Consider the following 14,121-nt stretch of genomic DNA (forward strand, 5'->3'; position numbering starts at 1 on the left):
ATGTACTAATATGCGTGCGAGTGTGTTGATAAGATGAAAGGAACTTTAAGGAACAAAAGGAGAGAGAGGGGAGGACAGTTAGTGAATCAGGAAATGCAGAGGATTGGTAAGGAGGAAGTGAGGGCAGCTGTGAAGAGGATGGAGAATGGAAAGACAGCTGGTCTGGATGCCGTTATGGGAATGACTGGGAGTGAGGGTTTTCACCCAGCCAGTTGTACAGCATCTCGTTAACATTTCATTACCTTTCTTCAGTAGTAAGGAACTGAGCTTTGTTTGATTAAATAATGTTTATTAATACACCTGTTTTCACAGACAAATAGGCACAAAGTTCTGTGCATTCAAATAAATGAAAATGAGGAAGAATTACAATAAAAATAAATCAGAAGATTAAAAAAACACTGTTAACAATAATACAAAAGCAAGTTCAAAGAGAATAAAATAAAAGTCGCAATAAATCAGTTAACATAAATAGCAATACCCCCCCCCCCCCCAGTCGCTAACAAGGAACAGTTATTAAATTCAGAGTCTGTGATCGAAGGCTCGAAGGAGTAAAAACAAGCTTAGATAAATAGTCTAGACCTTGTTCACTTAGTGATCTCTGTGCAAGAATGTGAATTTCACACATAAAACACGTAAAACACATCAGCAGTCTGACTGCACCGTTTTGTAAATCTTGGATGTGAAAAATAGATGATTTAACTAAGTCAGTAAAAAAGGACTTTACGGTTTGCATGAATCAGCCGAGGAGACTATACACCTAAATGAAAGAAACAGAAATGTCAAATAGATTTTATATAAAAGTTAAAGCCTAAAGAAGAAACAAATACTATACCAAAATTATGAATGCTGGACGAGCAAAAGGAAGCAATCACTTGACTGGTTTTTCAGTGTAGTTCAGGAGGAGCTACAATCATGGCCTCAGTCTTGTTGAAATTCAAAACAAATCAATTGCTGGGATAGACATTGAACTAGGTGGATAGCCTCTCGAGCCGGTAAGGCTTAAAAGACAAAAACAGCTGAATGTCAGCATAAATAAATAAGAAATGGAAAGGTTGAACGATGGCAGCTAAAGGAAGGATGTAGCGATATAGTAGTAAGAGACCGGGGACTGAACCTTGTGGAACCTCACAGCTTAGAGAAGAAATGTTGTTTACCCTAAACAGAGAAAGTCCTGTCTGAAAAATCAGAGGAAAACAAGTCTAACACCAAGCCAGAGATACCAGCCGAAACCTCAAGCCTATTAAGTAACATACCATAGTCAACGGTATGAAGGGCTCTATTGAGATCAACTAAAATGAGTACAGAACAATTTCCTGAATCAAATACCATTAGAATGGTATTATAGACTCTCAATCTCAAGGAAGTGCTGCTTTGGAAAATCAAACTGGAACAGTCAGAAATCTGTTTTTTGTATAAAAAGGATCTCAATTGACTCCCCACAACTGTTTCTAATAATCTCCTGATAGAGTAAATGGCAATTTTGAAACAGATGGATAATTCCCAACAGAACTGACATCAAGATTACATTTTTTAAAGTAACAAAACTGGCTCGGAATGCTTAAAACGGGGAATGCCACAACCTTACTTCAAACAGTTGTTAACGGTAGTTAGAAATGAAGAACCATACTTGTAAAAGTCCCAAACAGGAAAGAGGTAAAATCTCAAATAAGTATGAAGAGGGTTTTATCGAGTCCATTACTGTAACTAAGCCATTAACAATAACTGGAAAGAATGACGTAAAGGACTCAGCTCACTAAGAGCCATCTTCACATGCTGAGGAACATAAGGAGAACTTGGATCTTATGGTAACTCGGTCACCTTATTTACAAAATGATTGAGAAATACATTACAGTCATCCTGGGATTATTCTTGTCACAATTAGATTGAGATGGCTGAAATAAAAAGATCCAGTCCCTTTCACTGCTTCATTATAATAGTGGAGAGGATCTTTCAAATAAAGAAGAGGATCAAACGTTCATCTCTGAAATAACAGTCATCAATTGAATGTCAGATCCTAATACAAACACGTTGTTAATACTTAGTTAAAATGAACATTAAAAGAGTGACTTATGGTCACCAAAAGCAACTTCATTTACTGCCAACTTAACACCATAAGCTATGTCCAAGTTGCATTTTTGCGAGGATAGTGGGACCAGATACATGTTGAACAAAGAGCACATGACACTCATTAACTTAGTGGTACTGTCTGATCAACCATCAGCATTAATGGTCAAGTCCTCAACTTACTGCAGTTTGATGGAAACTGTGAAAATATTATTTAGCATTGAAAAACAAGCTGATTTTTGCTTGTATATCTCATCAGTTATAGTTCTGACAAATTGTCTTTTCTTGCATACAAAAAGTGACACAAACTTGTTTTAATCTTACGTTTAAGTGTGTCAGTTTCAAGTAAGACCTCCAGTGTTACTAGATTGGAAGATGAATTTTGTGCCTGGGATCAGAGTGTTCCTTATTTACACGATCAAAGATAGTTTTTCTGCTACTTTCGGAAAAAAAAATCCATAAAGGAGTATGAAACTCTTCAAGCATCATGTCGGCAGTTTCCCCTGCAGTGGCTGATGAGGTGATTTTTAAGTTGCAAAGCTTTTCTCAGATCCACTTGCTAGATGGATTTCTTCAGCCCAAGCAGAGTGAGCTCATACCTTTAGAGAAACAGGTGTGAAATATTCACATGACTATATCTAAAAACAAATAATCACCCACACACGGTTTTACATTAGAGTCCATGACTTGCAATCAACAAAGAAACAAAGAAACCAGCACCAGTTTGTATTTGGTGCTGAAAGTGGTTATTTTAGTGAAAACCCAGAAACAAGTATTGCCCCTTATAAGATGCTTCATACTGACACTCATATGTATGTATAGATAGATAGAAAACAAATAGATTAAACTGCTTTTTAAAGCTTGTATCAGAAAAAATGAGTTGTTTATATTAGATAGTAATTATATTTGTTTCAATTTTAATGACACCAATACTGATTATTTCTTAATATGTTTTTAAAAATTAAGATTATTTTTATCAGAAGCATATATCACTCTAATTACTATAAAAATGTTTATTTACAAATAGGAATATTCCTCAGTGTATAGTTTTATTATTTTTAAGGTATCAATGCCGTTTACCCTGACGTAGCATAACATACCAAGCCAATGCCCTTTTTCTCTCTGGAGACCAACATCTTGTTACTTTTCACAGACACATACAACTTCCTAGTTTGTGCTTCCCTGAGTGTCACATCGAACTGAAACCTGTGACAAAAGATGATTGTCAGAAAAGTAAAAGAAAGTAACACTGTGCACAAACTTTAAAACTCCCAGCTCTTCGTTTTTTAAAAAACAAACGGGATATGTAGAATTAGTTTATTACGCTCACTTTTCTTTGAAAATGGGATTGATCGCCCTCTTCTTGACACCGGTCCTCTTGCGATGCTTCAAGCTTTGGACAGGAAGGAGATACAGGCGGACGTAAGAGTCTGTGCCGTTCTCACTGCAGGGGAATAAATTCCTGCGTGACAGAGGATTTTAAAAGAAAACTGTATATTATATGTGCAATTTACAATCTCTAACTGTTGCCTTTTTCTCATCTGATGTGTTGAGTTCAGATAATTTAAAACAAAAATAATGAATATCTTAATATTCTTAAATTAAGCCTGTTTATGACTTATACCAGCTACTGCAAACATATTATATGACATATTTTCAATATCCTGGACCTAGGTGTATATATATATTATTTCAACATATGGTGCTTATTAGAAAAAGAGTTTAATGTCATCACACTAAAAATGCAAATCATAACTGGTGCTGCTTGATCGCTGTGACATACCTGCAATTGTTAACAAAGACCATGAGTTTGTTCCTCATGGCTGCATATTGTACAGACAACGCAATCTCTCCAAATGAACCCAGATGATTCCTAATGGCCCTTTAGAGGTAAAAATAAATATATGAATGTCACCTTTTCTTTCTTTCAGTTCTTTTGAGAATGCAGCATCTCGCTTAGTTCATTATATCTGTAAAAATATTAAAAGTCAGCGTTAGAGGACAGAAATGGACACACAGAGAACAATTCTCACTCTGGATAGGAGGCTCCATCTGACAGGTCGAATCGCGATGAATTGATGACGTTCTCTAACAGCAGGCTGTGGGAGTCGAACCGACGCAAGTTTATTGATGAAGATGATTGCTTCCTGTTTTCAGGCGCCTGGGAGGAGCCACAGCCTTGAGCCAAATAGCCTTTGCTTGGTGATGCTCCCTCCAGGTTCGGAGTAGAGGCAGCAGGGATATTGTTGGAGGAAGCTGTGTGAGAGGAGGGTGGAGCATTGGAGGGATTGGAGACTGAGCTGTACCCTGATTTTCTGGCCTGTTGTTGTTTGCCTTGTGGAGGAGGACTGAAGATAGTCTGGGATGGAGGCTCTTCCAAATTAAGAATCTGTGTGAGATTTACATCAGAGCTGATGAGGAATTGTATTGGCAGTACTAGTGAATAACACAATGGGGGCGGGGGGGAACAAAAACAACAACTAAAATAAATAAAACAGGGAAACCTAAGAGATCTTTAGCCTTGCATGCCCACCCTGAGAGTGGCCCTCAGTTTGATCTGGCTGTTTGCTCCAGAGCGCTCCAGCATGAAGCGCTGGTCTAGAGTCAGGTTGGAGGTTCTGAGCAGGTGACTGAGGGGCAAGCTGAGAACACCGACTAGATTCTTCTTCTCAGGCTCTTTGACCTGAACCACATGAACAAAGAAAATATGAAAAAACAAAGATTAGATTAAACTTATGAAGAGATCAGATGGAATATGGTGTTGCAACATTGGCAACACACTGGAGAAATCAAGGTTTGAATGATTGGTTTACAGGCATACAAAACAAAAACTGTATGAAGAACATATCTGATTAAAAACTGGAAAAAATGTGAGAACATGCTATTACTTTTCTAATTAGGTTATTAAATTAAAGGTTTTAAACTATTTATTTTACATTATTTTACAAACAGTACGGAGTAAATGACAAACCTGAACAATGAGCTCCTGTGCACTGACATTATGCACAAAGAAGGTGAAACCCTTTTCCCAAACTGGATCTTTAGATGCATACGCAACCTGTGGAAAGAGAGCAAGACGGTCACTGTGATGTGTGGATGTAACTGCAATCTCTGAAGCAGATGAACTGACCAGTGTTTTAAATTTTTACAGAAGAAAAATAATCGAAAAAAGGACATATGCACTTAAAGGTGGAAATGGCGTATTAGCAATACCTACCTCGCTTTTCTTAACGTCGTCGTCAATGGACATTTCCACAAAGGAGTTGGGACAGGTGGTTCTCTTTGTGAGCTGAAATAAAAGCAAACCAGTGAGGCAGTGAGAACATCTGTTCTAGTTTACAACTACTGTTAGCTGAGTCTGTGTTTCTGTGAGCCACTGTCAACATTTAAACCAGAAATAAACCCTTGCACATACAGGGAGTGCAGAATTATTAGGCAAATGAGTATTTTGTCCACATCATCCTCTTCGTGCATGTTGTCTTACTCCAAGCTGTATAGGCTCGAAAGCCTACTACCAATTAAGCATATTAGGTGATGTGCATCTCTGTAATGAGAAGGGGTGTGGTCTAATGACATCAACACCCTATATCAGGTGTGCATAATTATTAGGCAACTTCCTTTCCTTTGGCAAAATGGGTCAAAAGAAGGACTTGACAGGCTCAGAAAAGTCAAAAATAGTGAGATATCTTGCAGAGGGATGCAGCAGTCTCAAAATTGCAAAGCTTCTGAAGCGTGATCATCGACCAATCAAGCGTTTCATTCAAAATAGTCAACAGGGTCGCAAGAAGCGTGTGGAAAAACCAAGGCGCCAAATAACTGCCCATGAACTGAGAAAAGTCAAGTGTGCAGCTGCCAAGATGCCACTTGCCACCAGTTTGGCCATATTTCAGAGCTGCAACATCACTGGAGTGCCCAAAAGCACAAGGTGTGCAATACTCAGAGACATGGCCAAGGTAAGAAAGGCTGAAAGACGACCACCACTGAACAAGACACACAAGCTGAAACGTCAAGACTGGGCCAAGAAACATCTCAAGACTGGTTTTTCTAAGGTTTTATGGACTGATGAAATGAGAGTGAGTCTTGATGAGCCAGATGGATGGGCCCGTGGCTGGATTGGTAAAGGGCAGAGAGCTCCAGTCCGACTCAGACGCCAGCAAGGTGGAGGTGGAGTACTGGTTTGGGCTGGTATCATCAACGATGAGCTTGTGGGGCCTTTTTGGGTTGAGGATGGAGTCAAGCTCAACTCCCAGTCCTACTGCCAGTTTCTGGAAGACACCTTCTTCAAGCAGTGGTACAGGAAGAAGTCTGCATCCTTCAAGAAAAACATGATTTTCATGCAGGACAATGCTCCATCACACCTCACTGTGTTATTGCGTTGTCACACTATGGCCACCAGAGGGCAGTCAGAGGCAATGCTTCTGAAGGCAACAGAACTGAGAAATGTTTAGCTGGTCTCTGTGAAAACATGCTCCTTGCCTGCCAGTGCCTAAATAACAAGATGAATGGATTCACACATAATACCATGTAACTATAAAAAGATCTGTGAGTATAGCAACCTTGGTAATGTGTCAGTGTGTGTCTGATTTAAAAAAAGATTTAATAGTTCTAATTTCCTCAAAAGTTCCCGACTATGTTCACTTTCTGCATTCTTCTTTATGCTAGCAAACGTAACCTGAACATTGCTCAGGAGGAAGACCAGCTGTCAGTAACACAGCTACGTAAAATCAGAGGCATTTGCCAGACAAAAAGGCCAGCTTTCACAGACACAAGAGCACTTGGAGTGATAACACAAAGCTCCTGATCAAACTGAGACATCAACATTCAAAAGCATCATCAACTCTAGGACACAAAAATGAAAGAAAAGCTAAGTACCAATGAAAGATAAGGACTGCCCTTTGTTATGAGCCACAAACTCGAAAGCAAAGTTGAAATATTGTTCAAGAGAGTTACATTTTTGGACAATTTTATAGTAGAAAGAAAATAAATTTAACACCCCCCCAATATCTAAATTTTTCATTAACGACAAATTTATGTGATTTATTTTTCTTTTTTAGTGCAGCAGAAATTAAATTACAAAATGCATTCTCAGAACTGACGCCAGTTTTATCTGATATCAGATGAAAAAATATCTCCATTATGACCAGTGGGCTGGTTTTAACAACAATATGTGCAATCACACAGAAAGTTAGATGTTTATGTGCTCGCTGCCGAGAAGTAAAATATATCACTCTCTGTTATTTTTAATGAGTAAAACAAAGCTTGAATTTTTTATATACCTATGTCAAATTTTAATTTCAAATAAACACACTTTTACTGTTTTTCAGTGGCGCAACACTCAGTTAAATATAAAGCGCTCTAATACTGTACTTTGGTGCCAAATATTCTTATAAAATTAGAAGATAATAAAGTGAAACTACTTTTCTCGAGACTCACGGCCATCTTTTTGTAGAGCAGTACAAAAATACAGCTGAGCACATTTGCATCACTGACTTACGTCAGTATTTTCTAATACTCCCTATTAGAAGATACTTACTGGTAGATCTGCGGCACTGTGCAGGTACACTGCAAGCACAGCACAGGCAAAATTGTCCGTGGACTGGAAGGAAGAGTTGGGAGAGAGAATGAACGTGAGTTACATAGCAGCTGGACACTGAGCTACCTACAGCGGCAGTTAAAAGATGAATAATAAAATCCTGATGTTAGTGACATCAAAGAAACACTAAGCTGCTGTACCTCCTTCAGTAGGCTGGTGTCAGTCTGAAGGGAAAACCACTGGAGCTTAAGATGAACTTCACCATGCAGTGCCCTGTCCACAGGAAACCACTGCATGAGTAAAAGGATGTTCAAAAGGATTAAATACAAATCTAGAACTAGAGGAAATTATAACAGAAGCTTGAACACTACATAAATCCTGCAATGTCCTCTAGCACAGAAATACTGCTATTAGTTGTTTATTAGCGTTAAAAAAGCTCACCTGATCCATTTGTTTCTCCCTCTTCACTTCTCCAAAATCAAGGTTATATCTAAATTAGACAAGAAATGTAGAATAACATCAGAACTCAGACAGATCATTATTTTAATCAGTTTCGTGGCTCAGAAATGCATACCAAAGCAATAATCATATCACTACATTTAAAAAGAAAGTAAAACTACACACACTGACATGAGACACGGACTTTCAAATTAACACAGGAAACACGGCAGGCACAGACAAGACACTGAACTAAACCTACCCTAACATGAAGATTACAATAATAATAATAATAATCAGCACAACTAAGGAATCAGAACCTAAATCATAATACAGAATAATACAAAAACACCAGAAACAGAAAATGCTGGGTCAAACGACCCAGAAGCGTGAAAGCTTTGATTGGTCATGTATGGCCAGTAAAACCAGAAAAGTGCTATACAAATACAAGTAAATGACATATTATGGACAAAAATTTAATATGTTGAATATTGAGTGATAAAACTGTCTTTAAGTTGGATCTGTTGACATCAGTGACTACAGGAGGCACTACAACGAGAAATCTACTGATGACTGATTGGCAGATGCTGCCTAAAGATGGGGCAATCGTGGCTCAAAGAGTTGGCAGTTCGTCTTGTAACCGGAAGGTTGCCAGTTCGAGCCCCGGCCGTTGTGTCCTTGGGCAAGACACTTCACCTACCGCCTACTGGTGTTGGCCAGAGGGGCCGATGGCGCGATATGGCAGCCTGGCTTCTGTCAGTCTGCCCCAGGGCAGCTGTGGCTACAACTGTAGCTGCCTCCACCAGTGTGTGAATGTGAGAGTGAATGAATAGTGGTATTGTAAAGCGCTTTGAGGGCCCCGAAAAGCGCTATATAAATGCAATCCATCATTATTATTATTATCATTAAAGAATTTGGCCAAAATCCATTTAATATTCGATTTACCTTCCAAGACAATCATCTTTGTCTGCGCCCTCATTGCACAGCTCTAATTCTAGCTCCTGCCCCGGGGCCTCATGGACAATAAACTGCACACACAAAAACAACAACAACAATGTTTTAATTGTCTTTCAAGTATTTTGATTAAATTTCACTGAATGGGATTTCAGTGGGTTACATTAAGAAAAAGTGGATATAAGATACTGAGCAAAAATGCAAACAAACTCCACGTAATTGTGTTTTCAAGTTTGTCCATGAGAATTAAGTGACACATTTTTTTGTTAAGGGAAAAAAGAGTGTCAGAATCAAACAGTAATCGATTACTGAATCAAAGTGTGGATAAGTGCAGTGTGTTTGTGTACCTCATACACTTCATTCCATTTTGGGAACAAATTCTCTTTGACAGTCTTGCTTTTGAAATGCGTGCTGCCCACTCTCAGTGTGGCATATCGGTCTGATTTCGCTTTCATTAAATTCATCACGTGTGTGTTCTTAGCCACCAGATCTCTGGCCTCCAACAAGTGGACCCTCACCACCCCCTGAGATGAAAAAGCACAAGTATTCACATTAACAGTCAGGTAAACTGAAAGAGCAAAAAACTAGCAATAGTCAAAACAACATTCAAAATTTTTATACTTTTTTATTTTGATAGGATTCTGTTTTTTAATGTGAACTGCTGCTTACTGTAGCTGCAAGTTATAAGATGAAAATAACTCCAAAAATATTTAACATGAGGAAGTGGGAACCTCATCTGGTCCCCTTTGACCTTGTCTATGAGGGGAATGCACATGTGGTTGGGCAACACCATGATGGAAGCTATAGCATCCAAGATCGTCTCCTCAGACAGTGAACTGTGAGGTGAAAGATGTGATGAGAGAGGACAGCAACCAAACAAGTAAACACCGAGTAATAAAATCATTCATTTCAAATATTTAAAATATTATTTGAGACCTTAAAGAAGGGATGCTCAAAAGGTTTGGCGTACCAGTCCAGTTTATGTGCAGAGTTTTAAACATTACTAACTACAAGGCTCCACTCGTCATAATAAGGCTGTGAGAAAGTCTCTGGCCACTTACAGGGCGGCGAAGGAAGAAAAAAGTCACTCCTCCCACCAGCGGTGCTTGACCAATAAGAGGCTCTAAAATGACCCTCAGCATCCCCTGAAGCTGGAAGATTCAGAGCGAGTTTTACATGAACAGTAAGCATGTGATATAGACGATGGAGAGAACACAGAAAAATGAGATGCTCACTTTAAGTCCTTTCACACGAGTTGTGATTGCCAGGCTCACATCAGTGCTCATGTCCACATCACCATCATAACTGGAGAGTAAACTGAGCTGGTCAGACATAAATGATGACAAGAGAAAACATCACACTACCGTGTGGCTCAGGGGGTTGGGAATCGCATCTGTAACCGGAAGGTCACCGGTTCGATCCCTGGGCTCTCTGTCCTGGTCGTTGTGTCCCTGGGCAAGACACTTTACCCTACTTGCCTACTGGTGTTGGCCAGAGGGGCCGATGGCGCGATATGGCAGCCTCGCTTCTGTCAGTCTGCCCCAGGGCAGCTGTGGCTACAACTGTAGCTGCCTCCACCAGTGTGTGAATGCGAGAGTGAATGAATAGTGGTATTGTAAAGCGCTTTGTGTGCCTTGAAAAGCGCTATATAAATCCAATCCATTATTATTATTATTATTACTACTTTGTAAACTAAGGTGAAAAAATTTGTTTGACCAACCTTATATTCATGTCTAGAATCACTTCCCTATGTTCCACTTCATGTGTGTACGCTCTTATTCCAGTGATCTTGAGAGGCTGAAAAAAAAAATAATAAAAAAAAATCACTCGGCCACAATACATCACCTATGATGCACTTCCAATGATGAATGTTACTGAATTTTTGAAGCAGAACAAATAAAAATGGTGCATAAATCAAAACCACACACTTTGTATCCAAAATGAATCTTGGTAAATGTGAACACTTTGAGTGCAGGATTGGAGGACCTGATGGATGGCTGGATCTTTTCTCTAAGTAGCTTCTCCATGTACATCCCAATGAATGGCCACGCCTGCTCCAACACCTGAACACATAAAAAAAACACCACACCACTTTAGCACAACTTGATTCAGCACCTATGAGATCACATGGTACATAGAATTTTATTTGCTCTCTTATATGAGGTGAAAACAAAAAGGCTTAATGTATCAAATGGCTTATTTAACTTTTTAAAATGACAACTTATTTTAATATTTTTGTAGCCTAAGCCTGCTTTAAATTTCTCGAGAATCTGTGGCAAGATCTGAAAACTGCTGTTCACAAACGCTGTCCATCTAATCTGACTGAGCTGGAGCTGTTTTGCAAAGAAGAATGGGCAAGGATTTCAGTCTCTAGATGTGCAAAGCTGGTAGAGACAGACCCTAAAAGACTGGCAGCTGTAATTGCAGCAAAAGGTGGTTCTACAAAGTATTGACTCAGGGGGCTGAATAATTACGCACACCCCACTTTGCAGTTATTTATTTGTAAAAAATGTTTGGAATCATGTATGATTTTCGTTCCATTTCTCACGTGTACACCACTTTGTATTGGTCTTTCACGTGGAATTCCAATAAAATTGATTCATGTTTGTGGCTGAAATGTGACAAAATGTGGGGCCGAATACTTTTGCAAGCCACTGTATGCTAAGTGAGCCTACCGCAGACATGAGCGAGACAGATAAATATGAAGGGATGCCGGATCGGATGTCACCCAGATCAACAAGGTCCGCGTCAGGTGTTGAGGAACCAGGGCACCCTGATGAAAAGTGGGCCAGTTTTCAGCCACCTCCTGTACATTGATGACATCAAGCTGTATGCCAAGAGTGAATGAAACATCGATTCCACCAGGATATACAGCAATGAAATCGGAATGTCAGTCGGACTGGAGAAACGTAGTCGGATGATAACAACAACAACAACAAAGAGAGGGAAAGTAGTCAGAACTGAGGGGATCGAACTACCAGAAGGAAACATTGCATACACTGGGGACAGTTACAAGTACTTGGGGATCCCACAGGCAAATGGGAACCATGAAGAGGCCGTTAGGAAAGCTGCAACCACCAAGTACCTGCAGAGGGTCAGGCAATTCCTGAGGAGCCAGCTGAATGGTAAGAACACCTACGCCCTGCCCGTGATCAGGTATCCTGCTGGGATAATAAGCTGGCCAAAGGAGCAGATAGAAGTCACTGACATAAAGACAAGGAAGAAACATTGAAAAAGAAACACTGGCTGCCCTCTCCCCACACTGGAAGTTCTACACAACGCCCACTGTTTTAAAAAGGCCCAAAACATCATAAAAGACACCTCACATCCTGGCCACTCCCTGTTCGAACTGTTGCCCTCAGGCAGACGGTACAGGGCAATCAGAGCAAGGACTAATAGACTCAAACACAGCTGTTATCCAACTGCAATAACACATCTGAATACTACAAAAAAAATGTCCATCACGCCACTCTTGTGTTAATCTATGCACGGTCTGAAGCATGTGTGTGGGAATGTATGTGAATGTTTTACTGTTACATCTTATTAGTATTTTAAGTATTCTATCTATTTTATTTATTGAATTTTATTGTTTTATTTATATTTTGATATTGCTAGGGATGATGCAATGATCGGGGACCATTCTTCATTTCGTTGTTCTCGTGACAATGACAATAAAGTTTCTGATTCTGATTCTGATTGTGGGTCTGCATACAAGGACAATTATAAAATATAATAAATAAATAAGGGTGGAGGTGCTGTGGTCATTTAGGGTGGAGATGGTAATTCTACTGAGACCAAAGTACTGCACAAGACCGGAAAATATTGCACATACCAAAGATACTGCACATGAGCCCAAAAAATATTGCACAGAACATGGAAAGATTGAGATATTGCACATGGATGATCAATAGCAGTGTCAGAGTGGATGTGTTGGACAAGTCTTTACTCACTCTTAGTTTGCATTAAGAGTTCTGACGGCCATCGGGAAGAAGGTGTTCTTTAGTCTGTTGTTTTTGCACCTGATGGATGTGAACCTTTTTCCAGAGGGCGGGATGTTGAAGAGGTGGTGGTTAGGATGGAGGTGGTCCTGTATACTTGCCCTGGCTCTGGAGAGACATCTTGAGCTGGCAATTAAGTCCAGGGAGGGGAGTGGACCGCTGATCAACTTCTCTGCATACAAACCTTAATGTCCTTTCAAATAATTTTTCAAGCACTTATATATCAAAGCTTGCATATCATGAATAATATGAAAGAGCTGTGTACAATACTGTTGGAGGGATTGTTTTTAAAGGCACTTCAGTTTCCCTCAGTTTTGGCCTGCTGAGTCATTGTTCAGGTAGTGTTCAACATAAATTGATATGTGAATTGACAGCGATGATGCTGTATCAGAAGACACAGACAGCTGTTGTATTTTGAACGTACCTGTGTTAACCCTGGTTTAACACTTACTTACATGTGTTAAACTATCTGTAAAGGTTCATAGTTATCATAAACTCTTTAGAGAAACTCAGCGCCGTTGCTAGGTAACCAATTAACTCGCCCTAAAGCCTGTGAACAAGAGGACCCACGCGCATGTACGCTTCAACTGCTTTTCCTCTTCGGTGTTATGTTATGTTTAACTAAACAGGAACGCCTGTTTAGATTAGCAAGCCGACTCTGTATATGTGGTGGTACTGCCCCCTAGCGACTCTTTCCCAGAGTACAGTCAGCCTTGAAAAGTAGTACTGCACTCTATCACTCATATAAGAGCATGTGGAAATTGCAAACAGTGCGAGGAATATAATAAGCAATAAAATAGCAATACAGTGGTCCCTCGCTATAACGCGGTTCACAATTTTGCACGTTTTTTTTTCTTTACTGGAAAAACTAACTACAAAACACTGTATGATACTTGGAACCGGGAAACATGGAGGGACACAATCAGACAAACCAACAACAGATAAAGGAAGACAGAGGGCAAAATACACAAGAGGGTAACGAGGGAAACAGGAACAGGGAACACAGCTGGGACTAATCACACACATGAGACAGGGAGAAAGTGAAACAGAATAGACGAACGCAGGACTGTCAAAGTAAAACAAGAAATTCACGAACATGGAAACTAGGGCGACCAGGCATAACACAAGGAATTC

General features: G+C 39.7%; 2 protein-coding genes across 2 annotated transcripts; both read right to left on the reverse strand.

Moving 5' to 3' along the window:
- Positions 1-521: 521 nt before the first annotated feature.
- On the reverse strand, positions 522-7,503 carry LOC112436147 (extended synaptotagmin-3-like). The gene is made up of 9 exons (XM_076874716.1): positions 7,498-7,503; positions 5,282-5,353; positions 5,036-5,122; positions 4,598-4,747; positions 4,098-4,453; positions 3,848-3,946; positions 3,395-3,526; positions 3,165-3,270; positions 522-2,663 (listed from the first exon to the last, which is right to left on the reverse strand). Exons 1-9 carry the CDS (start codon positions 7,501-7,503, stop codon positions 2,658-2,660), a joined length of 1,014 nt encoding a protein of 337 aa, XP_076730831.1. The 3' UTR covers positions 522-2,657.
- A 79-nt stretch (positions 7,504-7,582) lies between these two features.
- LOC101464625 (extended synaptotagmin-3-like) lies at positions 7,583-11,673 on the reverse strand. The gene is made up of 11 exons (XM_076874717.1): positions 11,665-11,673; positions 10,918-11,052; positions 10,225-10,311; positions 10,051-10,140; positions 9,926-9,996; positions 9,705-9,825; positions 9,337-9,513; positions 8,981-9,063; positions 8,039-8,087; positions 7,798-7,887; positions 7,583-7,660 (listed from the first exon to the last, which is right to left on the reverse strand). The coding sequence occupies exons 1-11, from the start codon at positions 11,671-11,673 to the stop codon at positions 7,583-7,585; spliced, it is 990 nt and encodes a 329-aa protein (XP_076730832.1).
- Between the last annotated feature and the right edge of the window lie 2,448 nt (positions 11,674-14,121).

This window comes from Maylandia zebra, linkage group LG16 (assembly GCF_041146795.1).
Source record: "Maylandia zebra isolate NMK-2024a linkage group LG16, Mzebra_GT3a, whole genome shotgun sequence".
In the NCBI taxonomy this organism is placed as follows: Eukaryota; Metazoa; Chordata; class Actinopteri; order Cichliformes; family Cichlidae; genus Maylandia; species Maylandia zebra.

What these genes read in the sequence shown, in the direction of transcription:
- LOC112436147 (XM_076874716.1), bottom strand. An exon ending in ACGACGTTAAGAAAAGCGAG is followed by an intron (nt 5,123 to 5,281) that starts GTAGGTATTGCT and finishes CTCTTTCCACAG; the next exon opens with GTTGCGTATGCATCTAAAGA. An exon ending in AATCCCATTTTCAAAGAAAA is followed by an intron (nt 3,271 to 3,394) that starts GTGAGCGTAATA and finishes CTTTTGTCACAG; the next exon opens with GTTTCAGTTCGATGTGACAC.
- LOC101464625 (XM_076874717.1), bottom strand. An exon ending in TTTTCTTCCTTCGCCGCCCT is followed by an intron (nt 9,997 to 10,050) that starts GTAAGTGGCCAG and finishes GGAGCCTTGTAG; the next exon opens with TTAGTAATGTTTAAAACTCT. An exon ending in ACACCAGCCTACTGAAGGAG is followed by an intron (nt 7,661 to 7,797) that starts GTACAGCAGCTT and finishes TCTTCCTTCCAG; the next exon opens with TCCACGGACAATTTTGCCTG.